At 42.1% G+C, this 23,424-nt stretch overlaps 1 protein-coding gene across 2 annotated transcripts in view; it reads left to right on the top strand.

Moving 5' to 3' along the window:
- Positions 1–23,424, top strand: part of ST8SIA5 (ST8 alpha-N-acetyl-neuraminide alpha-2,8-sialyltransferase 5) — a 72,959-nt gene that overhangs the window by 3,705 nt on the left and 45,830 nt on the right. For both annotated transcript variants that reach the window (XM_068928087.1, XM_068928086.1), the window contains exon 2: positions 20,303–21,009. In XM_068928087.1, coding sequence (XP_068784188.1) covers positions 20,879–21,009 — 131 coding nt within the window. In that variant the 5' untranslated portion in view covers positions 20,303–20,878. The remainder of the gene's footprint in view (positions 1–20,302; positions 21,010–23,424) is intronic.

Here is a 23,424-nt window from a genome sequence, read left to right as displayed (position 1 = left end):
GAATGTAAGAACTATGTGCTCTGTTACCAGTTCTGTTTTGCTGCTACTTCTAATATCCTTTAAGTGATTTCCTGTGCAAAAGTTGTGTGATCATTTTCTTTGCTGGAGGGACTGTTTGTTTCATGTGATCCAGGGATACATTTCAGTATTTTGTAGTTGCTAAACTATAAACTGGTACCTTCTCTTTTAAAGCAGTTTCTTGCATTTTAATCGTATTCATTTTATAGCTAATTTTAAAATTACATTACTATTAATATTTAAATTCAAATATATTTTTCAGAGTCCAAGTAAGGGACTTGTATCTATCAATACTTTTCTTTCTTGTGCCATACAATGTATGACATTTCCAGAGCACAACAGTTCGTTCAGAAAAAAAAAAAGCAAATGTTATTCAGTTTTAGTGGATGTTGTTGTTTGTACATAGGTAGAAATGAGATACAGATAACTCGTCCAGTTAAGGGTATCACATTTTTGGAAATGTGATTACAGCCAGCAGAATTTTTTAGCCTATGCAGCTCCCTAGACCTGCAGCTGAAATTGATATACTTTCCAGTTTCGCAGCTAATAATAAAAATGCTGATTTCAAAGGGCATATTCAAATTATTCTAGGTATCTATCCCCTTCACACCTCAACAGATCTTTTTTTTTTACAAGAAGTCTGTATTCTTTACGATGAGACCCCCCCAAATATTACTACATTATACGTGGCAGTGACCCACAGCTTTTCGTATCCTATGCTCTGATTTTAAAATCACTTGAAAACCAAGAATTTTTTTTTGCAAAAAATTTTAGGCTCAGCAAAGCTGGCATGGCTCTTACCTGCTCTCCATCTAAGCTTTTGACATCTCTTAAGGCTTAGAACAGGATGGGAGGTATTAGTTAGGCAAATGAATGAACAGCAGTGTTTTTCCTAATGTGGACAAAAATAAAGTTTTGAATTTGGTTGCAAGTAAATTGTTGGTGTTTCTAGACCTCTGGACTCATTAGATTTTTTGGATCACTTATAATAAATTATTTTTTAATGATATTTTCTACAGTTGATTGATTAGTTTCTGGCGTCACTACATAGCTAGATAGAGTAGAAAAAAAAAATCTGTCCTGAGACAAATTACTGAAGTTCTATAGAATCTCAATGCAATTTTATTAAACGGACTTCATTCAAATACTGGAACAGGCTGCTAAGCGAGACTCTGGAATCTCCATCCTTGGAGATGCTCAGAACTTGACTGGATAAGCCCTGATTTAATTTCAGAGTAGGCCTTGCTTTGGGTGGCAGGTTGGGCTAGAGGGCCTCTGCAGACTTCTTCCATCCTAAATTAATCTGTGATTTTATGAGTCTTTGACTCTATGAATGAGAGTTTAAATCCCATTTTAGACAAGGAATCTCATAATTTTAGTTGAGTAGATATGTTACCCTGATCTTAGCTTCTGTTACATATTCAGGGAGTATTTGGCCAATATTAGTACTCTCAGTTTGTGCTTCCATGTTCACCATTCATTCCATAAAGCTTCAGCTTGATACCTCTCCTTTCTTCCAGACTTTGTTGAGTGATGACGAAGTTTTAAATGTTGATATTTAGATGAAAAGATCCTATTTTTTTTAGTTTCTCTCCCTACCAATAATAACTAGAATGCTTTTTAAAAGAGGAAAGAAAAAAAAATGGAAATTTAGGAAGACAGGAAGACAGCTTGGATAGGTACCACCATCTTCTGCGCACTGGGTTTAATCTGTGTTACGTATTGTAGTCTTGGCTCTGCCTGTTCCGCATTACGTGGTCTTGAGCAAGCCACCTCATCTCTGGGTTCCTTAACCTGCCTGTGGCTTGGGCACCAAACTTTCTACAGATGTGTCAGTGCTTCAGGCATCCAGTCAGTGTGGAGGTCAGGGGCAGGGGAATTCACTTACGGGAGGACTGAGCCCAGTCCAGGTGCCAAGCTACAAAGGTCAAGGAAGGCTGGCAAATTGTGACATATGAGGCTGCAATGCATTTTCTAGGCACATACCTGCTCTTCTGCATCACTTTGTTTACTCATGGTGCCCCATTTTGGTGTGGAGTAGTAGTCAAAGTAGCTACAGATGTCTCAAAAAAGAAGTGAGTCAGGCCTTATTCACCTCTCAGTAATCTGATGGCATTTTATTAGGAGTTTCCACATTGTCTTTGGTGAACTTTGAGTCAGGTCTTAAGACTGGGATTAATCTCACTTAGTTTTAGTTGTAAAGAAGCTAGATACCTAGTCTATGCTAACTGTTTAATCACATTTTGTCTTGGGCACACTCATAGCAAGAACCAGTGCGTGTTTCCTCCAGAAGGAATGATAGATTTTATTTTTTTAAAATTTCATTTCAGAAATAGCACAGTAAATATCACTAATTAGGTGTATATATAATTCATGATGTGAAAACTGAACATTAATTGAATTTTACATCTGCTACTGTTAATATGATGTGAGATGTTTTTCTCCTTCTGTATAATGTGACCCCTAAAAACTTTATTTTCTGTTATTTGCAGTAAACAGAACAAAGTCCCACAGATAAAGCAGAGTAGTGCCTGCACTCTGGAAGTTGGGCATGCAGAAAGAGTGCAGTTGGACCATGAACTTTAACAGCTGGCTATGTTTTTATGCAAATTTTTGGAGGAAGGCTATCTGATACGCTTTGGTGTATCATTTACAATAAAGATAATATTTGAGTGAATGGACATTTTGTGCTAAGAGTTATCTGTCTGAATAAAAAACAGAGGCTTGTAGTTCTCATTATTCTGCATTTAGGACATTTCCCAAAATGGTTCCCAGGGAAACCATTAAGGTAGCATTTGAAGATTATATGTGAGAAAATATGATAAAGCAGAGTGGTAGGCAGAATCTCTTACTAAAGCCTCTGAAAGTGAGTGAATAACCCTAACCATTAAGTAGATGTGACATGGAGGTTCCTATTAGTGAACTAAGGACCTAAGAATTGATCCTAAGAGTATGCAGAGAATTAAATGTTACAAAGCAAAGTGATTTAGACATGTGACATGTGGTGTTTTCAGCCTACATAATACTTTAATCCTCAAACCCACTGTTCTAAAACCATCAGCTATGGTTAATCATATGAGTTAATCAGGAATTTTTACAGTGTAGACTGAAACAGCTGGTTCACTCCTTTTTTCCAATTAAATTTTGCTACCAACTACATTGCTAACCTATTTAGCTGTGAATTTGGATTCAGTAGGTAACTTGGATCCTCCTTGGACTGCAGGCCTTATCAAAATTTGTCCTTCACTTAGATTCCGAGACTCATTTGCTATCAGCTGGTTACATTTTCCCCTGCACATTCACTAGTCTATAGTAAGAGAATCATTTTTTAAGTGTTTTGGTGTGTTATATAATGGTTTTATCTAATATAGTGTTTTCGAGAAGTCTGCACAGAGCTGAGTCATTGTTCCTAGCCCAATCCTGTATCTGAGCCATTCCATAGGATGTGGGATTTTGCTCTCTGCTGGCTCACTCCCTTTAACTGGTGCTTCCTGACTTCCGAAATCCCCTCTAGCTTCTTACACCTACTGCTTCAGAGCTTCCCTTATGCTGGATGAGGGGGCAGTTAACCTGGGCTTCTAGTTTAAGCCCTCCTGGGGAGAAGCAGAGGAAGGCAGCCTGTGGATCGCATGCTGAGCGACGCAATTTCTTTATTACTGTCATTAGCACTGAGAAGCTACAGATCTTTGGAAAATAACCCATGCCTTGATGCTCACCATCCATTCTGAGTCAGCTCTAGCTCCATGTATCTGTGAGGAGATGCCATAGTGTCAAGATAGGCAGAGTCCTTCCTGTCTTTTCTCTGTCTCTTGCCTGGCTCTTTTTTCCTCCCCCCCCCCCCCCCCCCCCCCCCCCCCGCATGTGGCAGCGGGTGTTCCTCACTCCAAAGAAAAGCTGTTATCCTCCAATGTTAGGCCAGCACTTGAGCAATAGTCAATCAGTGGGCTTAGCTTGCTCCATGAGGTCTTTTCAAGTCAATGAATGAATGAAGCGTTTAGTAGCTTTCCTGGGGAAGGAAACATCATAATAACGTGCTGTGGCCGGAGTTGGCTTCAGCGTCACTACAGTGACCCAAAATGGTAGTTACAGGAAAATTAAGCTCATAGACAGTGTCCAGTTTGGCCACATGGATAAAAGTCTTCATCCAAAGGCAGCACTGAAAGACTCTTGCTTGCTACTGACTCCTGCCACTGAAAGCTTTTCCCACCTGGAGCTGGCAGGTCTGGTCCTCTCTTGCATGGATGATGTGAAGCACACTGCTGGCTGCCCTTTCTCCTGTGCTGGTACATCCCTCTCTGACCCCCACAAAAATTCTCCGCTGCACACAAGGCTTATTGTGAACTCCCTAGAGGACGGCGGTTCTCCATGGGCAGTGATGTCAGTTGGACAGGAGAGCTGCAGTGCAGCTGAGCTTTGTAGTAGGTGAATCCAGAACCAGGGTTTTTTTTTTTTTTGTTTTATGTGCCCTTAGCAGGGATGAACTCTTCTGCTCTCACTAGGTAGTGTTTCATTTTTCAGCAAAGATCCTTGTCTTTAAATAATTTGTTCCTTTTTAGGTCATGGTCATATCAACTCCAGACATAACAAAAAATAAAGTTAATACCTCAGTTGTTTATTGTCCTTTAAGAACCTGTTTAAGAACCTCTGAAGCTCATGGTTACTTATTTTGCTTGAATCTCACACAGTAAAATACAGAAGAGTTTGTGTCCTTCAAAGCGACCTTAAATGGCAGTAGCACAAAGAAAGTAATCAGATGCCATTAGCAGCCTTCTGTTGGAATAGGCCAGCAAAATCTGTTGAAGATGCCTGGAGCTTTCTAGCGTCACTGTTGTTATTTTGTCCATAATTGCCCATCAGCAGCCTCACAACATCCAGCAAAGGCTCGTTCAGACACAGCATCACACTGTCAGCCCTACGCACCCTCACTTCCCACCCCACCAGCTTTTTAGCTAAGGCAAATTGAGGTCAAGCACCTCACCCAAGGTTACACAGTGAGGCAGTAGCTCTCCTGCGATTAAAACCCGTTATCTTTACATGGGCTCTTGTGCTTTTTGTCCTCACCACTGTGGGACATGTCTTTATCCTCCTACCTAGCTGGAAAACCAGCCTGGGCTGTGCAAAAATAGAGAGAGATGTGATATGTGTTGTCCAAAGAGTTCAGCGGGGCTTGTGTGGGAACGCCACAAGGAGTCACTTACTCAGGCCGTCATTTCACAAGCAATTTCAGCTGACGGAAGCCAGCATTGCTGTCCAAAGAGTCAGTCTTCACGCCCTTGCATCCCACTTTTGCCACTCATGCCTCCTTCCTAGCATCCTCCCTCCTGCTTTCTGGAAGCGTTTCTGTGGTTATGCAACGAAACTGGGCTAGGAAGCTGATCCACATGAAAACTAACTTTTTTTTTCCTACTGGATTTATTCTGATCTAGATTACCTCTCTGTTAGTCACCATACATCCATACAAACGCTAGTGTTCATATAAGGGAAGGGGCAGTGCGACACCAAAGATGGGTAGCTGAAAGCAGGAGCAGGAGAGGTTTGTCTTTTTCCGTGGTAATACCAGTTTAGGCCGGGTTAAAGTGCTCGTGATACTACAGCTTCATGCTATCTTGAGCCAGTAAAACCATTCTGTTCCGGCACACCATGACCGTTTCCATAAAGTAATCTATAGCCTCGAACAACTAGTTGGAACTGTTTGAGAAGGTGGCATTTTTTGAGGGGGTAGGGCCTGTTAGACCAGATGCTGTATCTCCATAAGTTGACTGTACAGTTGTAAGAAAGTCATAAAAATCTTTCTGTACCCAAAATTACATATCTCAGGCTCTTCCGGAGTCAGAGCGTGCTGTGTCTCCCTGGGGTAGCATGCAAACAGCAACGTAGTGCACAGACCACGCTGCAGATGCAGAAAATGTGAGGTGAGGAGGAAAGGCCTTTGACAGCCTCCTCAAGCTGAGAGCCAAAGGTCTGAGCGGCAAAGGGAGCTGTTGTGCTTTGGGTGGTCGACTCGTCAGAACTTGTTTAGTAAAAAAAGAGAAAACGTTTCCCAAAGCTCCTTTTCTGGACTCTGGGCACATCTGTTGTATGTTCAGAAACGAAGTTAAAATAACGCAGGGGAAAAAAGTTAACTCCCCAAATTTAGGCATGGGGAAGGAGCGATATCCACCTTTGGCCATTGATTCCTAAGTGTGAAGGGGAAAATTTGACTCTCTAGCACACCCCAAAAGAGTTGGGCAAAAAGCATCTCCTGGTAGGAGTAGCCTAGCAGTAGCCTAGGTAGGACTAATGAGGGTTGTCACTAAGCATCTGTAAAGGACTGGAGCCCAAGCGAAACGAATCGGGAGATGTGGGGTTGACAAGGTCTGAAATAAGGATGGGAGCACAGAGAACATGATAATGTCACTTGGAGTCGAGCAGATACTCGTCTGCACTAAAACGTGTCTCCTGCTTAACTAAAGAACAAAATCTCTCTTCTGTGCTTGCTGCCAATTATGTTTGATTAATCAGGTTCGTATGGGGGTGTTTTCCTCCCTTCCATTGCTAACAGCATATTTTTCCATAAGTGATCTTAATCATGTTGCAGATAATTTATTGCCTGCAAGATGACAACTGCTCAAAACAGTTGCAATATTTTAGTTTTAATAACTAATAAAATTCTTGTTGGAAAGCCATAAATACCTTTTCAAGATACGGCCCTCCCACCAAGTTCTTTACATATGTTAAAAGTAATCAGTGTGTGTGTTCCCAGAAAAAAAAAAGGGGAGGGGAATTAGTCTGATTTTGCTCCAGTGATTGATTGAAGTTTTCCTGCTGGAGTCCATCAGATGGTTTCAAGCCAGGGACCATTTATGTGTAATGCACCTGTTTCTAATAGCTCCCCCACCTCCGTAGAGACAGCTGCAGCAGAAAATCCTGTTCAGTCTGGGAAAAATACATCCCCCAGCCAGATGGGATCAAGCTGAGGCAGCTGTAGCCCAAGTCCCATGGGAAATACTACAAAAAGTGCAATAAAAATAATTAGTTAATGCTTTTTTTTAATCAGACATTGTAACAAACAGGAAAAAAAACCCACTTCAAATAGCTATTCTGCATATCAGTTCAGTAAGATAATTGGATGCTTCTAAGGACTACTCCCAGCCTTCCTTTGCAGCTTCAAAAGATCTTGTGGGTGCTTGACTGGTTGCAGGATTAAGGATCTGCATGCCTCTCTCTGTAGCACTGATGGTAATGGAAGTAGGTTAAAGCCACATTGCACGTTAAATTTTGCTGTGAGAGAGAAAAAAAAAAGCAAGGCTGAAGTGATATAATAAAATGATTTCGGTTCTGTTTCCTCCCTTGAAAATCAAGGCTGACTCCGACTCCCCTTGATTTAAATGGATATTGGCTTAGGTTCTGATTAAGTGGTAATGCAGAACCTGCCCAATGATTCAACTTTATGGGGATGTACAAATGAAAAATACTAGGCCAAATCCATCCCTGGCACCACTCAGTGAAATCTGGCATCTGCCCAGTCATTAGCTGCTTGTTGTTCAAGGGTTTCTGTGCTAGCCTTCAAAGGCAAGCAAGTGAAGATTTCATGTGTAGGCATTTTAATTCCTTTTCCTGAAGTGTTTGTAGCAAATAAAGCAGGACCAGGAGCTATAACCCCCGTAAGCTGTATTTGTTACTGACACAGCAGGGTGGTATTTAATCTGCAACAGAAAGTGATGACCAAAGGGTGAGATATAACCTAAAAAGCCAGGGCAGATTCTCTTAATAATCCTTAGCTTCCCTAGTTTGACCCTCAGATTGAAGGTCCAGGGGCCAAATTATGCAAACGTGAGAGTTTTTTCATTTTATATTTCTGCCACCAGTCCCTGCCATCCCTCTGGGTGAACCTAGAGGCTGGGTATCTCAGAGAAGGGCATGAAAATACAAGGATGTTAAATAAACGCTTCAGGTCATGTAAACTGTTCCTATCTCCCACCCTCCTAATGGAAGATTACAGAATAACCTAACGGAGGCAGTTTTGCGTGGCTTATGCAGTGACTCGGGGGAGTCCGTGTTCAATCTGTGAAGCTGTATGATGCTCTTAGCCTTTGCATGGGCCTTCAAAGGAGCCGTTGAATTTCAGTAAGCACTTTGCCTTGTGGCAAGGACTTCCAAAGGCTGTGTGTTGTGTAACTGGGCATTTCCTTTTAATAGTTTCAAATTACTGTCATTTCATCTCTATCGCTTTCTAAATTCTTACAGAATTTTATACAGAATGCAAGAAGGTGTTTTAAAATATCTGACTTACTTTTACGTTATTGTATTGACTGGAGTGTAACTCCACTCCTCCCCTCTCCCCCAAAATATTTTTGAATATTACTGGGGAAGAAATATCACAGCTCCCAGATTTGTCTTAGCTTCCCTTTAACTGTGAGAGGAGGCGAGTTAATAGTAAAAGTGAGAAGAAGGGTTAACAAAAGGCTAATCTTGAGGACAGAATGCTAGCAGCAAAGCCGGCACATGTTGTTTCGTTTGCGCGAAAATATGTTTTATTCATTTGCTGATGATCATCTTCAGTAGCTAGGAGAGAGAAAAAAGTAGACCAAAATATTACTGGAACCTAGGTGAAATTCTGTGCCACTATCCCTGTTCAATGGCAATGGGGTACAGCTACTGTGAGTTTCTGTGGCAATTTTACTGAATTAATATAGACCCTTTCAGTGAATTAATTATAGAAGGGGAAACTTTAATAAATCACTTCCTAAGGTTATTTATTTTGGTATTACATTCAGTTTGTTTTCATGCTGTCTTCACACTTGGCCCTCTCACCAACCTCTAGGTATCCACCGTTCCTACAGCTGAGCTGGCCATCCCAATCTCCCCTGGTAGTCAAGACAGACAGAAAAAAGGCATTTTTAGAATGTGATTCATTTGAAATAGCTTAGAAATTTACTTTAGGATGACATGAACTGCTAGACTCCACTGAGTGAACTGACTAAATATCGACTGACTGCCTGGAGGGTTTAGGCAGGCTGTAGGCACAACATTTATGGAAGAAGTCAGGTGTGCCCGTGCTTAACGCTATTACTAACTAAGATTTTTTGGTTGCCACTATTAGCAGGGTTCAGGCTACCCATGAGTTGTGTGTGATACTTGCCTATCTTAACCAGGTGATCCTGGATATGTCTAGTAGTTTGGGATGGTGGCATTTAGGGGACTGAATTCTGTGCCTAATCAGGCACATCATGCTCTTGCAGTCCTCATACTGACAAAGCTGTATGATAAAAGCCATAATTTTGATTTGCCTTGTGCCCTAACTGAAAAGCTTCATATGGTTATCCTTGTTACTCTTGCATTGCACCTGCGAGGTCAAGAAATGCCACAATCATCAGTTCACAAATTAGGAAAAAGATGCTGAAGAGGACAAAGATACTCATCCGTGAGCTGATTAAGCTATAGAGGACTGCACTCTGCCATGCAGACATCCCAGATGAAGTCCTGGAAGCAGCCATGCTTTTGCAGATGTGCTGTTTCACCTTCCCAAGCTTGCTTGGAGATCTCAGCACTGCAGTGTAGATTTGCCTGAAGTCATGAAGGAAGCCTGGTGAAGCATGGAAGCTGAGCCTGACCCTCCTCCGAATGAGTAAATCATAGTGCAGGCTGTTGCCCCCCTTGGGGGGATATGGAATTGAGAATATGGATGACTCGGCTTTTGGGCTGCTGGGAGGAAGTTTGGGGTTTTATGGTTTTAAAAAAACCAAAAACTGACTGGTTCTGCAAAAATAATGAACTAGGGAATAGCTAATTATTTTTTAATTGCATCTTTTATTTCTGATATTAATAACCTGTTTGAACGAATGGGGCATGAAACACCTGGAGCTGATGTTTGAGGTCAAAATGGATGGATATTATTGACTTGGAGTATGATGTCTGTAACATTTCACTACCAGTTGAGAAATGTAATAATTTTAACATGAAAATGTAAATTCTGAAGCACAGACCTGCAGTGATGGCAAGGGCAAGGGCAAGGAAAGGCCACAAACTAAAATGCAGAGCTGGTGGCATTCCTGCATGTTTTAGGAAAGGACGGTGTGCTGGTTCAAGGCAGCAGCTAGTGAATTCAAGCATATATTTAACATTCAAAGTCAAGCTCTGCTCTCTGTAGTGCCGCTCAGCGCTTGCAGGGATTTATGGGGTGTGTCGCCCAGAGCAAGATACGTATTTCTGTGAAGCTGATGACCATCTAAACTAAGTTTATGTGCCACAGCACTGTGCTTGTAGTGAAAGCTCTAATTTTCTCAGCGCCAGTCAACTCCTTTGCTTCATCAACTGGAAGGAGCTATACCGAGGAAAAAGGTAGGGCCTTCCTTTGCCCAGAGCAGACAGACATTAGAGATACATCACTGAACATAACCTGTTACAAGGATGTTGAAGGTCATGCCATGATTCCTTGTTGATCCAAAGGGCCTTAGTTCCCTGTTGCTTTGTAGTTAGTATGGCCAAGTGTACTTTTCCAGTTTTGGACCCGTAAAACTTTTCCAGTTGGGAAAAATGCATATAAAACTGCTACTCAGTGCAATGTATTTGAGGGATGGCTCCAGGCCTGAGGTGGAAAAAGGAAGGAGCTCACAGGCAAAGGAAGGCTATAATGCTGTAAATTAAATAGGGTGAGGAATAGTTTTCAGACACCCTTTCCACCTTCCTTTTAATTTTGTTTTCTGTTAAACCTCAGAGTAAAAGTTTAGTCAGTTTATAATGACGGTGTGCAACTGTGTAGCATGTAACTTCCATAATCTCATGTAGTGAATTATGGAATCACATGATTATTGCCCATTCTTTTAGGCAAATATTTTGCCTGTTATTTCAAACAGAGGTGAACTCATCTCATTATTCTTGTTTACCAGCTACTCTCATGAGTTGGGATGACCTACAAATAGTGCTAATTATGTCTTTTATTATCTCATCAGGGAACGGGCTTTTCTCATCATCTAGTAACTTTCGGACCTATGAATGTTTCAGTGTGAAATCTGGCACTGTGGTTCATTTTCTTAAATGCTACATGGATTGGAAAAGAGGAATAGTGATTTGGCTATTTATGTGTCAGCCACATCTATGAAATGAGAACCAACATAATATCACAAAACTATAAATGCAATATGCAGGTACAACATTTAATTTTTCACTGATTGAAAAAAACAAAAGCAACAGTCTGATGTAGAATGCCTTCAGTGCTTACTTTCCTCTGTTTAATGTCACAACATCCCGTATCACAATTTAAAGTTAGATGCATTGAAGAACATCTTGGTAGATCTAAACAAAAAAAAAGCCCAAACAAACATGTTTTGACCGTGCTTGAGTCCGAGCTTTATCTTCCCCCTTTAGGGGAAGATACCCTGCCACTAAGACTTAGGGTAGCCTGCTAGCTATCCTAAGCTAGCTAGCTTGTTCATGTGGATCTTACTTATTGTCATTTGACGGAAAATAAAAATACAGTTCAGAAAATGCTGTACCAAGAGTAATTTGTTCCCAGCAAGACCTTTTTAGCTATCCAGTAGCATGAAAGCATCAAAGTGCCAGGAGAACTTTTTAAAAATAAACTGCCCTGATCCTAAAATAAGCTTTAATTGATTGAGAATTGCACTAAGCCTGACAATCTGTACCATTTATTATTATTTTTCCTTTCAAGCTTCAGCTTCATGTGATTTAAAGTGACTGAATTACAGTTCCCACATACCTTCCTACCCACATTACAGGAAAAAAAGCCACCCACAGACCTCTTAGCTCCACAGAGGAGCTGCTGGATGCACCTGGAAGAAAATAAAAAAAGCTGATTGAAAGTTAAGTTTAAATAAAGATGTCGATGATGATGGCAATGTTCTGCAGAAAACCTCTTCTGGCTAAATGCCATGCTGTGCTTCCTTCTGCTCAAAGGAGAGCTCTCCTGGGAATGGCTCTCCTTGTCAGAGGCGTTTCTGCAATGCCTGCTGGATCCCGTAGGCCAGCTGTAGAGCGCTAGATTCCGTAGGCCAGGTGCTGTCCCAGCTCCCATGCGTTGGAGATTAATAAAGGGTTGTGCATAATCTACTACTCTGTCTTCCCTTTTTTCAGTTTTTAGAGAAAAAACATCAGTAAGGGGCTCTACTCTCAGGTCTTTAAATAAATGGCTTCTTGCAGTCTCTCTAGCAAAAGGATAACAACAACAACAACAAAAGATTGCAGGGTTGCATCTATGCTGATAAATACATGAAGCTTTCTGGCCTATGGAAAGAATGCTGTATCGGCTGTTCAACATGAGTGATGTAAGCACTGGAAATAGGTGGAATATAGCAAATGTCAGTGGGGTCGATTATGGGGTTTCTTCTTGGCAGCATGTTCTGGAGGATTCAAGCTTGATCAGGTGTTTGTTAGTGACAACTAGTGATAGCGATACTTTTAACAGTGTGTCAGCCATGCTCATGGCTTGTTCTGGTGTGTCAACAGGAAAGGCAAGGGTCACTAGCTTAAGCCTGGGAAATGTTTTTAGACTCATGCCAGTGTAATGGGGCTCATGGGTAATGGGTAGCTGCAATTTCCATGAGGATTATGCCATGTTCAAGTCAGCTGGGAACAAATCCCTCAACCCAAGCTTTGGTTGAGTTTAAAATCTCTCAGAAGTTCTGTATCTGAATTATAGCCCAGGACAACTTGCTTCAGGCAAGATCCATACAAGGTTTTTCATTTAACTCCCAAAATTTCAAGAGGAAAACGATGCTTAAATCCTCTTTTGGTGATGGCCTTCAATCTCCCTCCCTGCCCACCTCAACACTGCCAGTGCCAGTGGTGTTGCAGGTGATGTTTAGGTTCACAGATTCAGCGTAGCTCAAATTGCTGGTAGAGGTTAGGGGAGAGGCAGGCCCTGTCCACACCTGAATTTCTTGGTCTGGTAGGCGAGCCGTGCCCTTTCAGGCCGGCACTGTGAGCAAAATGGACCATTGTGGCATCTGGTTTTGGGTGCTAGTCTTCAGAAGCTGAGCCAGTCGCATGCTATCGAATACAGCCTCTAAATCTCAGTTCCTGCTCTCTGTAAATGGAGCTCATAAATCCTTCTCTCACCTTTTCTTCACCACTTGCTTTAATCGTAAATTCTTTCTGGCAAGGATTTGCTCTGATAATACCCAGCTACAACGTCTAACACAATGCTGTTTCAGGAGTGGTGTCTATTTGCTACCTTAATACAAATAAGCATGATATAGGAATACATTACAGATCACAGATCCAAAGGAAGGAATTTGAAAGGGTCGTCAGTTTTATGAATAGCTGTCTCTGTAACTGCATGCAAGTCAGCATGGGCACTGTGCAGGGCTTAAAAGCCGGATCCATGCCATCACAGGAGGGAAAGAAAGGCACAGCTAGTCACAGTACTGCAGGAATAGAGACTTCTTTCTTTAAGATCAGTTGTCCAAATTTCCAGTGAGCACTTCCACAATGCTAGAAGAGCAAAATAGAATATATTTCGGGAAGAGGGGGGATTTTTGAAGACTTTAGAAACCAGACAGATTTTTTTTTTTGCATTTTTGTCATGGACTGAACTAATTAAGATGCAAGATTGATTTAAAAAAAAACATTGTATTTCTGAAAACATATTGGCGTAGCCTAGAGTAGTAACTCAAATAAACAGGTAGGCCATCAAAGACAACACTTGTTGCTCGCAGTATGTGATTAGTAGTGAAATCAGTGCTGTAGAAGGGCGTCACGAAATAAGATGTAAAAGATGAACGCTTGGACCACTTGGAGGTTCGTGAGAAATGAGCTAATGGTTAAATCAAGAGGAATATATTTTATTCCTTTGAATGCAAAATCAATGCAGTACTGTGCTAAGAAGACAAAGGTGACTTTTGCATAGTCTAAATCATTTTCTATATTAGCTCTCTTTTCTACACCCTGATTATAAGCATACAATGTAAAATTTTTGAAGTACTTCTTAGCTACCTTATTATGCAGAGGAATCTTTTCTGCTTCGTATTTATCCTAGTATTGACTAATGCTATTCACTGGCTCTGCAAAACATATTCCAAGATCCATGGAACATATTCCATTGTTTCTGTGAACTAAATCTAAATTCCCATGCCATATTTCAGGTTTTTTTAATATCTCAGATTAAATATCCCATTTTTATTGTTGCTGTAAAAATGTATTCTTAAAACAGTGAAATAAATATAAGCCAGGTTTGTCACCATTACATAATGTGTGATTCAATTGGATTCCTTATTCTGATCATAAGAAATACTTGTTCGTTGTACTGTTAATGTTCATATATCTTGTGGAAAAAGAAATATCAAAAACTTTCAACAGCAATTAAACTTGTAAAGTCAGTGCCACTGACGCCAGCCCTTTCCAGGCTTTCACTAGAAGGTTTTAAGTTTGGTTTTGTTAAACTAGTGGGAGTTCTGACTTGCATGAGATAGAGGCAGGATCATATTCCCATTCTGAGAGCAAGCGTCACTGCATGGAAACCTCTTGGCCCATGCAGAATTTCTGCTAGAACCATGGATTGCAGAAACATTTCTACATTTCTATGTCTCTGCAATCCACGGTTCTAGGAGAGATTTCGTCTTGTTGGTTTGGTGCTAAATCCAGGACTCCCATACAGTGCTCCAAAATGGAACTAATATTTTTAACAGGTACGAGGCCTGTAAAAGCAGTTTAGTGCTGTTTCTTCTTCCTGCAGAGAAACTGAACTTCCACCATTCTCACTGATTTGCAGGGGTGTTGTGAGTGTGTACTGGATTGTAGAAACAGGCTGTAATTTCTATATTTTCAAAGGATCTGGAAGGGCTCACTAGAGGTTCCTAAAGGGAGATAGTTTTGAGAAAATCCACGTCTCTTCTATGGCTTTTCAAGATGGGTTCTCAAAACCAGAGGTATATAAAAATGAGTTTTAAGAGTCAACTTGGCACCAGATTCTCTGGTTTTGTCTGAAAACTGATGATGGCCCTTCCTTAGGAAGGGAATGAGATTTAAAAGAAGTCCCTGGGATGTAGGAGAGGGAGATCTGCCTGGCTGTGGCTCTGCCTTTGGTCTGCTTGGTTTGGGGCTGTGCAGGGGGTTGCTGCCCAGCGGGGAAACACTGGGAGGAGAGAAAGGGTGTAGAGGAGCATTTTAGTTGAGGGTTGCTGGCCTAGCCAAGAGGCTGGAAGCACCGCTGGGAAAGTGAAGGCTGCTCCTAGCATCGAGCCCTGCTGTGCGGAGGCAGGCAGGGGCTGCTAATCCACGGGCAGAGTTTCTTGAGTACACCAGTAATGCAACATTTTTGCCTTCATTTCAAAGTGTGAGCATGTGCTGTACATTTTAGCAAGCCTTGCACAAGCCCTGCTCTAAGAAACAGTTAACAGAAAACGTGCAGCACTATAGCCAGGGAGCCATGGCAGTCTCCAGGTCAGAGCTTCCTACCAGTGAAAGAAAGAGGTCGTTCCTTTCCCAGCAGAGATGTTGTCCGCAGTGTAAAAAGAGGGATGTTTTATGCACTGAGTGCATTTCTCCCCCATTGCCTGTATGACTTTAATTGGAAGGAATATAGTCATAATTCAGTAGATGATGCAATGGATATCCAGTGGACGAACCATATGTATGGTACTTTCAGGAGACTTCCTCCCATCCACACAGCTCCACAGGTAGGAGGCGTGGTGCCAGTGGGCCCCGTGTCATCTCCTCGTGGCTTAGCCCCGCTCAAAAGGAAATTAATGTTTACAGTTCAGTTGAATCCTTTTAGTTTCCTTTAATATCTGAGTTTTAGACATAAGGATTTATGGCAGTGATGGGGGACTAGACCTTGTGTTAAGCACTAGATTATGCTAATAAATTCATGTTTTATATCTGTAAAAGTATTAATATTGATAAGCATATGTTTATGAGTTTCATATTCAGTAACACCTTCCAGGCATATACCTATGTGCTAGTGCTTTGCAAAATCAGGGATCTAGCAGTTGACAGAAGGCTAGTAGAAACTGTAAATAGACCTGATTTCATTTTATTATTTTGGAAAAGAAAAGGCAAAAGAGTGAGATATAAAGGGTGCTGTGCTAAACCTTTTCCAACCCATAATATTCTGCTGTGTTGCATGTGAAAATTCTTTAATGTGCATAACATTCATGAAAGGTGTGTAGAGTGGCTGAACAGTCACAGAAAGAACAAATCCCAAAGAGGGTTGTGAAGCTTGTTTTGCTTTACTCTGGACCTGTGTGATACATGCTCAGTTACGTACACTGTGATTTAAACAGCCAGCAGACCAGTCCTTCTGTCCAAGACACTAAAAGCCCTTGCTTCCAACTGAAGTGACAGCACATAATCTGTCAAACACTGATTTGAATGACACTTATAGGGAAAGGTATGTAAGGAAATTCCCAACTGGACAGGTACATCAGAAGTTAATTTATCTGTTTCATTTGTGTTTAAAAATATACTGCAGCTTAGAAATAAGGACCGTGTAGTGTCCTTTCTGCAGAGAAAGATGTGCATGTTCTCTGCGCAGAAGGAGTACAATATGATTCCTACCAGATTCTGTCCTTTTGCTAATGCAGCTTGCCCTGTGTGGAGCTTCAGAGACCTTGTCTCAGTGATTAACTAGGATTTCTTTCTGTTTGAGATTCAATTTTAAATTTTTTTAAATTCACTTTTGCTTCATTTCAACTTCAGAGCAAATGATGAGCTCCCAGTAGAGAACATCACTATCTGGAGCGTGTTCATGTTTGTGTTCGAGGGCTCAGATCTCACTGCTCGGGCTGGAGTGGTTTTTCGTGATGGATTATCTCTGATGATATTTAGCAAGCAAGTCAGATACAACAAATAAAGGCCAGCAACACCTAAGAGAGACTGCTTCCAGCAGCCAAATATTTTAATAGACCCAGAGAATATAACTAGGGTTGTGAGCCGTTCCGCTTTGCCACAAAGCTCATCCATTTTAAACATCAGCTAACTAGGGTGCTTTGCAGAATTACACAGCCCAGGGCCCCCATGGGAGGGAGCACTGTTCCTCGGGGTTGGATTACTGGGATGGACAGGAGGACTCCTGGTTCTCTTCAAGCCTTTCATCAAGCCTCATTGCAATCTCTTGCACTTTAAGCATAGGACTGAATCTGTGTGCAAACCCAACACATCTTGAACCCAAAGAACAGTCTAAGCTGTTTGAATGCCTGGCCTGGTGCATGCGTTAAGGGGAGCATTGAGTCATGGTGCAGGAGAAAGGTCCACACCTTGCAGCAAACCACAGCATGTCCCTATCCGCTGCTGCGTAGCAGACATCTTTTTGCCTTGGATACTTCTGTGGGTGCTATAGGACACCCAAGCCACAGAGCAAGTGGAGTCTGAGCCACCTGCAAGATATCTGGGCCAGTGCTTTAGCCAACAAGCTGTAACAGGGTTATTCTTTGTGAGCTTGTGCATATCATGCAGCTTATCTGTTTCTCTCTTACGATCTCCTAAGAGGTATTTTGAGTAGCTGATATTAGTGGCATGATACTGGATTCCCTGGTGATGGAAAAGATCTTATTTACTGGGTTCCTGTGCTCCAGCAGAGTGCTGAGTAGCATGTGGTGAGATGTTGCCTTGTCTTCCTGTATGTTTCCGGTATCACTGTAGCTACATTGCCCATTGCATAGGCAATTCCTACTCCACTAGACCCTAGTCATACTCAGCAAATCTGCTTTTGCAGCATGACTGTTACTGTAAAGTCTGTTCCCCCAAGACCCTCTCAAGTTCAGGAGGGGATCTTTTGTTGCCAGTTGTTTGCTTAAGCACAGGGTGCAAAATCATTTAAAAAAAATCTGTTCTCTTTAACTCACTACAGAGTCCTGATACTTTGAAGGAGGCTATAGTTGACAAGTCAAATTCTCAAAAGGCCTCTGGGAACAAGCCCTGGCACAATTGCTCATTCAGCCCTTCTGCAGGCACCATGTGACTTTTTTCACTCACAACAAATCTCGCAAGCAACCTTGAGCATCCTTTGAAAATTGTCAATAGACATCCTATTTCTTTATGCTTGCACAGAGCTGCCCTGTTTCATGTTCTGCAGCATTAGCGTAGTACTGGTTTGAAGGCAGTGAACATAGATTTCTTTTACACATGACATCAGGAGCAGTATCTGTGCAAGATCTGGCACAGAAAACCCTCTCCATTTATAATAGATATCTTTGTGCTGTGCTTCTTGCTTTAGGGATGCAGCTTGCCGGCACATAGTCCTCTCAGGTGCCATATCTTCTGGCCAGCTCTGATACAGCAGAGAAGGATGAGAGGACACAGAGAGTCAAAGCGTGACTGACAGCACATAGGGATGCTGTGCTGTTTACTGCAGCTCATGCTGGCCTTTTGACCAGGAGGAGGAATAGCTAATAGACTCATGCATTTGGTGCAGCGCAGATATCTCAATAACAAATCACTTGCAGTAGAGGGGAATAGAGGAAGAAAGGCAGAAAGGGTGCTCACCAAAACCTAGGTGAGATTAAGAGCTGAAAAACTGGCATCAAATCCATGGAAGGAAATAAATAGTCAAATTCTGCTTTCTGGTGCTTTGATATAATTCCAAAACAACTCCTGGAGCAATTGAGGCAGGTTTCTCAGAGGGGATATTCAAAGCTATCAATAAAAGCCCCACAACTCCAAGCCTTAAGTACCTTCTGCTCCCCCTCTGTCCTTAACGGTCTTATCTTTCTGTTTTGCCACGCAAATTTGCCTGTATAGTATCTCATGGGGTCTCAGCCTGGGGCTTCTGATGGCCATGGTGCTTTTCCTGTTACTGAAAAGGAAGAGGGCACTTGGTCCAGCTAAACGGCATGGTTTCTCTATGGAATTGCTCACGTTACATGGACTTACATGAACTGGTCATTCAAAGCAACGTATTTGGCCCTATAGTTGATGACTTTGACAAGAGGGAATCATTCTAGTTCTGCTATTTAATTTGTACATTCCCCATTTTGTGTGTTATTCCTTGTACAGCACAAGTAATTGCATCCAAATGGTTTATTTTTCTAACTGAAATATTCTTTTTCTTCTCTTGGTTCAGGAAGATCCTGAACCACAAAATGCTAGGAGAGTGTCTCCAAGGAGGTATCACGCCACGCTTGCCCTGTTCTCCCACTCTTCCCCACATTGACAAGACATTAAGCTGGATAATATTTGCTCTAATCTGGGATAACCGCTCTTTGCTTAGGCTCAGCTGATAAATGAAGCCTTTAGTAGGGTTCACAAATACATGTGTGGGAGCTTTGAAAGGGATTGAAAGAGAACATAGCAGAGACCTAGATTCTTGCACCTTAACTACAAAGTCAAGGGACTGCAAAGAGTTGGATCTCCCCTTGGAGTCTGTGCCTGCGAAAGGAGTTCAGAGTGACCAGGTTCCTACCTGAGACACTTTTGTTGCTGCTTAAATATAGGTAAGGTCTGGTTTAGCCTTTGTTTCTCTTGCCTAAATTGCCTTAGTTCATGTGAAGGACTAGCCCTAGCTACAAGAAGTTGAACAGGTCACACAAAGTTACCTTTGGCCCTTCTTCCCATGCAGCACCAATTACAGCTCAGGCAGAGTCGAGAAACAGTCCCTGCTTGCTGCTTCACACAGCTGGGCTGCTGGCGCGCAAGAGCGTTTTGCATATGCTGATTTAACTGTTGCAAAATTTATGCACATAAAAATCTTACCCTTCTCTTAGATGAAGGATTTTTTTCCTTGTTTTGCTTTCAAAATACTTATCCCCCTCAATTATTGGGGTAAAATGACCTCCTAGCCAAGACATTTCATTCACGGAGAAAGCTTCCGTAGGCATTTGTTTTAAGAAGTGAAGGATTGAGGGCAGATTTTGCTCCCGCTGAAATCAACAGCAAAACTCCCACTGATTGCCCTGGGAGCAGAATCGCTCTGCTTCCGACAAAGGGGAGCTTTTATGAGAGTTATGATGGCCATAGATAGTCTTGTTGCTTCACCCTTTCAGAAGAGAACTGTTCACGGTGCAGGAACAATCAGAATATTTGTCTCTTTAAATGAATAGTTTTTAAAGCCTGCACTGAGAGGCAGTCTCCCGCTCTGCGGCTGTGAGGCTACTCGGAGCCTCCAATAAATCAGCATGCAGGAGCTGAGAGCTCTGTCCTTGAAGAGATGCACAGTGACCTTGCTTATGCTTACTCTGGAGGAATAACCAGGAGAAACATAGAAGCCCAAATAGCAAGCGGTGTATGACTAAAGGCACTGCATTCTGCATGCAAATACTCCAGTACCAAAGGCACGGTACGGATGGCACACTGCTGCACAAAATGCAGCTTCCCTGCTAGCCTGACCAGATTGCTGCTGTTGTTTTTGCAGGGGACTGAATGAAATCCTCATGATCATTACATACTTGCTCAATAATAGCACACCCCAGTCACGTCTCCTCGCAAGTACATTTCGCTGGAATCGCTGAGCAGAAGCAAAGACGAGCTGACGACTATGTGTTTCCAAAGCGGGTTGCTGGAGCCCTGTGTATGCCATTGGCTGCAGTTTTCTGGTTTATTTGCAGCTTCCCCCATCTGGAATATGAAAATGGGATTGAAGTAGATAATTGCTAGCAGCGGGTTTTCAAGAGAGGCTTAGAGGGAACAGAATGCCTCTCGCACAGCACAGACTGCCTGCGCCGAAAGAGCTCTGAAGAGATGATTTTAGATGTTACCCACGTCTGAATCTCCTGGAAACTTTAAGCTGGAAGTAAGCCATTGCGCGCAGTCCTGGAGCTAACGTCCAAAAGGGACAAGGAAGGGGCAGCTGGGCTGAACAATGGGATACCTTGTCCTTAGATTTCTTATAGAAAAGCCAGTAAGTGTTCCCCTCCGCTTCCCAGTGGAAAGGGCATGAACGTGACAATGGACTGAATTTCACCCAGCAGAGCTTCAGCAGCTTTTAAGGATGGGATACACTGACCCTTCATCAAGCAGGGATTTGCTGGGAAACAGAACTTTGTTCTTCATATTCATCTGCGCCTTTGCCGTCGTCACCTTGCTGCAGCAGATCCTCTATGGGAGAAACTATCTCAAAAGGTAAGGGGGGATGTGAGGGAATAGGAAAAGTTGTCTGGTAAACCTGAATTGAGACCGAGATCCAGCTGTACCGTTACACAGGCTCAAAGCACTTCTCAGTGTTGTGCTAACAATGTTAATCTCTTGGGAAGATGCATCTGGTAATGTCTCTTAGACTAGTAGTAAAGGGCAGCATTAGGTAGGATATGATTTGTTTCTTTGTTGGACTGTGTTTTAACCTTCAGCTATTGTAAAAACCTAGGTCTTACTTGACTTAAGCTAGACTGACTTCTGCAAGCTGAGTATCTGCCTCTGATCAGACCCTGCAATATAGGCTTTTCACTGTATCAGTTCAAGCTGAAATGGCTTGAGAGGTCAAATTAAAGCAGTATGCACTTGCCTAAACTTTAATGTCGTTAGAAACAAAAATGCAAATGTTTTCCTAAAATTAAAATAGCACTGTTAGCGTTCCAAACAACGAAGAGATCGCTTTGTATTTTCACTGCTGTATTCTCGGGAATTTACTGCTGAGACTGATCTGTTGTAGGTCACAACAGTCTTTGATCTGAAAATGGCACTGCTCTTATTACAGCAAACACCAGTGGGGATCTTCAAGTGTTTAACCTTGACCCATACGGAGTTTATTTTACTTAAATCTGATTTGAAGTGTTATGGTTTGTATGATTTTTAAAGGGGCATGTTTCTCTTGCATGCCTTGAAGTAAGTAGGTTTCAGTAGTGCAGGTAGCTGCTATGGAAGTTTCTGCTGTAATTTAGTTGTAATTTACCAAAAGAGATCGATGGTTCGGTTCTTGCCTAGCTTGCAACTCATCTAGTGCCAAGAGCAAGCAAAATGCTGACAATCAGAAAATGTTTTTCACTGCAGGGAATAGCAAGCATAATAATAAGACGTATAAACAGGAGTGTTGTAGTTAAGGGACGGAGCAATTTGTGCACCCTACTCAGCAGCGAGGCCTTGGCTGGGGGACTCGGTCCAGTTTTGGGCACATCACTTCCTGAAAGACATGATTCAGTTGGAAGGAGCCAGAGGAAAGCATCAGGAATGAGCAGAGGTGTAGAAAACATGACAAATGAGAAAAGTCTGAAAAAACTGTTTGTTTAGCTTAGAGAAAATCAAGGGGAGAGATGATAACTGTCTTGAAATACCCAAACAGTTGCTGCAAAGAGGAATGTAATAAACAAATTGCTCTGACAACTCCCGTGATAACAAGAAGTCAGGGGCTTAAGTTACAGCAGGAAAGATTTAGATCCAGACATGAGGGGAAACTTTTTAAGGGTAAGACTACCTCAGGAGGTTTAAAACCTCCATCTTTGGGGCTTCAGGAATGTGTTAGATAGTGTAATACCGAGCTGCCTTGGTGCTGAGAGGGATGACTTGAGGTCTGAACTTGCCTTATTTTCTCAGTTTTTCCCATTTGTCCTAGTGGCATTGCAGCCCTCTAACTAGTTGTTTTCCTAAGTGCAAATAGCTGCAACAGGATTAGAAAAGTGGAAAATAAAGCCCGAGTATAAACTGAAATGAAAAATGGTGAAGTAAAAGTAAAACGGTGAGAAGATGCAAGTAAAACTCTTCTGCCGAGTTATTTCTGTAGCCAGTTTCTGTCCTGCATCGTACCCTGGGAGCCTCTCCTGTCACCAGAGAATGCAAAAAAGAATCGTGTGTTTCCCAAACTTGCAAAAAACCCCTATAGTTTTGAGTGCCCTGACATCAAAATTGCCAAAGCAAGGTGTGACCATACGTTTTGTCACTGTGACTAGCAAACACTGTTTATTTAAGTTTTTAGTTCCAGATTGTAATGATTTGTTTCTTTTGCTTTTATGTATCACATCCAAGATTATTCAACGAGGGTTTCTCCCCCCCACCCCCAGTACACGTAAAAAGCACTTAGATCCCTTGCTACTGGTTACTGCTAATTCCCATCTTTCACAGAAATAAAAGTGCAGGATGTGGCAGTCTCAGCCCGTCCAGTATTAACGATAGAAAGGTGATTTACTTAGCTGCCTACATAGTTATCGTAATATTATCATGAAGGTACTTTTCAGCTTTTCTTTCCTGCTCTTGCTCTCTTGTTCAGCAATATGTTACAGTTTCAATCTACCGTTTGCACTCAGCTGTCAGGGAGAAAGCAAAGGGACCATTCCCAGGCTGCTTGCTCGCTGGTCTGCTCCGTGCAGAGATGCATGTAACCTTCGCTCAGTCTCTTCTTTCATAAATCTCCTGTGTTAAGTCCCCTGTTACTGGCTTACACCGGCTATGAGGTTCTTGGACATGCTATAGCTTGCGCCTCCAGGGAACACAGTTGAGCTGGTGGTTTTGGAGAGCATCTTTACAGAGAGGAAGTGGGATATTTATAGCTTCAGTGCCGTTTGCCAAGCTGGAGCTTGAGGACACTGGCTAAACCTAAGGCTAGTTACT

Source organism: Struthio camelus, chromosome Z (assembly GCF_040807025.1).
Source record: "Struthio camelus isolate bStrCam1 chromosome Z, bStrCam1.hap1, whole genome shotgun sequence".
NCBI classification, from domain to species: Eukaryota; Metazoa; Chordata; class Aves; order Struthioniformes; family Struthionidae; genus Struthio; species Struthio camelus.
The sequence above is the reverse complement of the archived record's forward strand: the minus strand, read 5'-3'. Positions and strand labels throughout refer to the sequence as shown.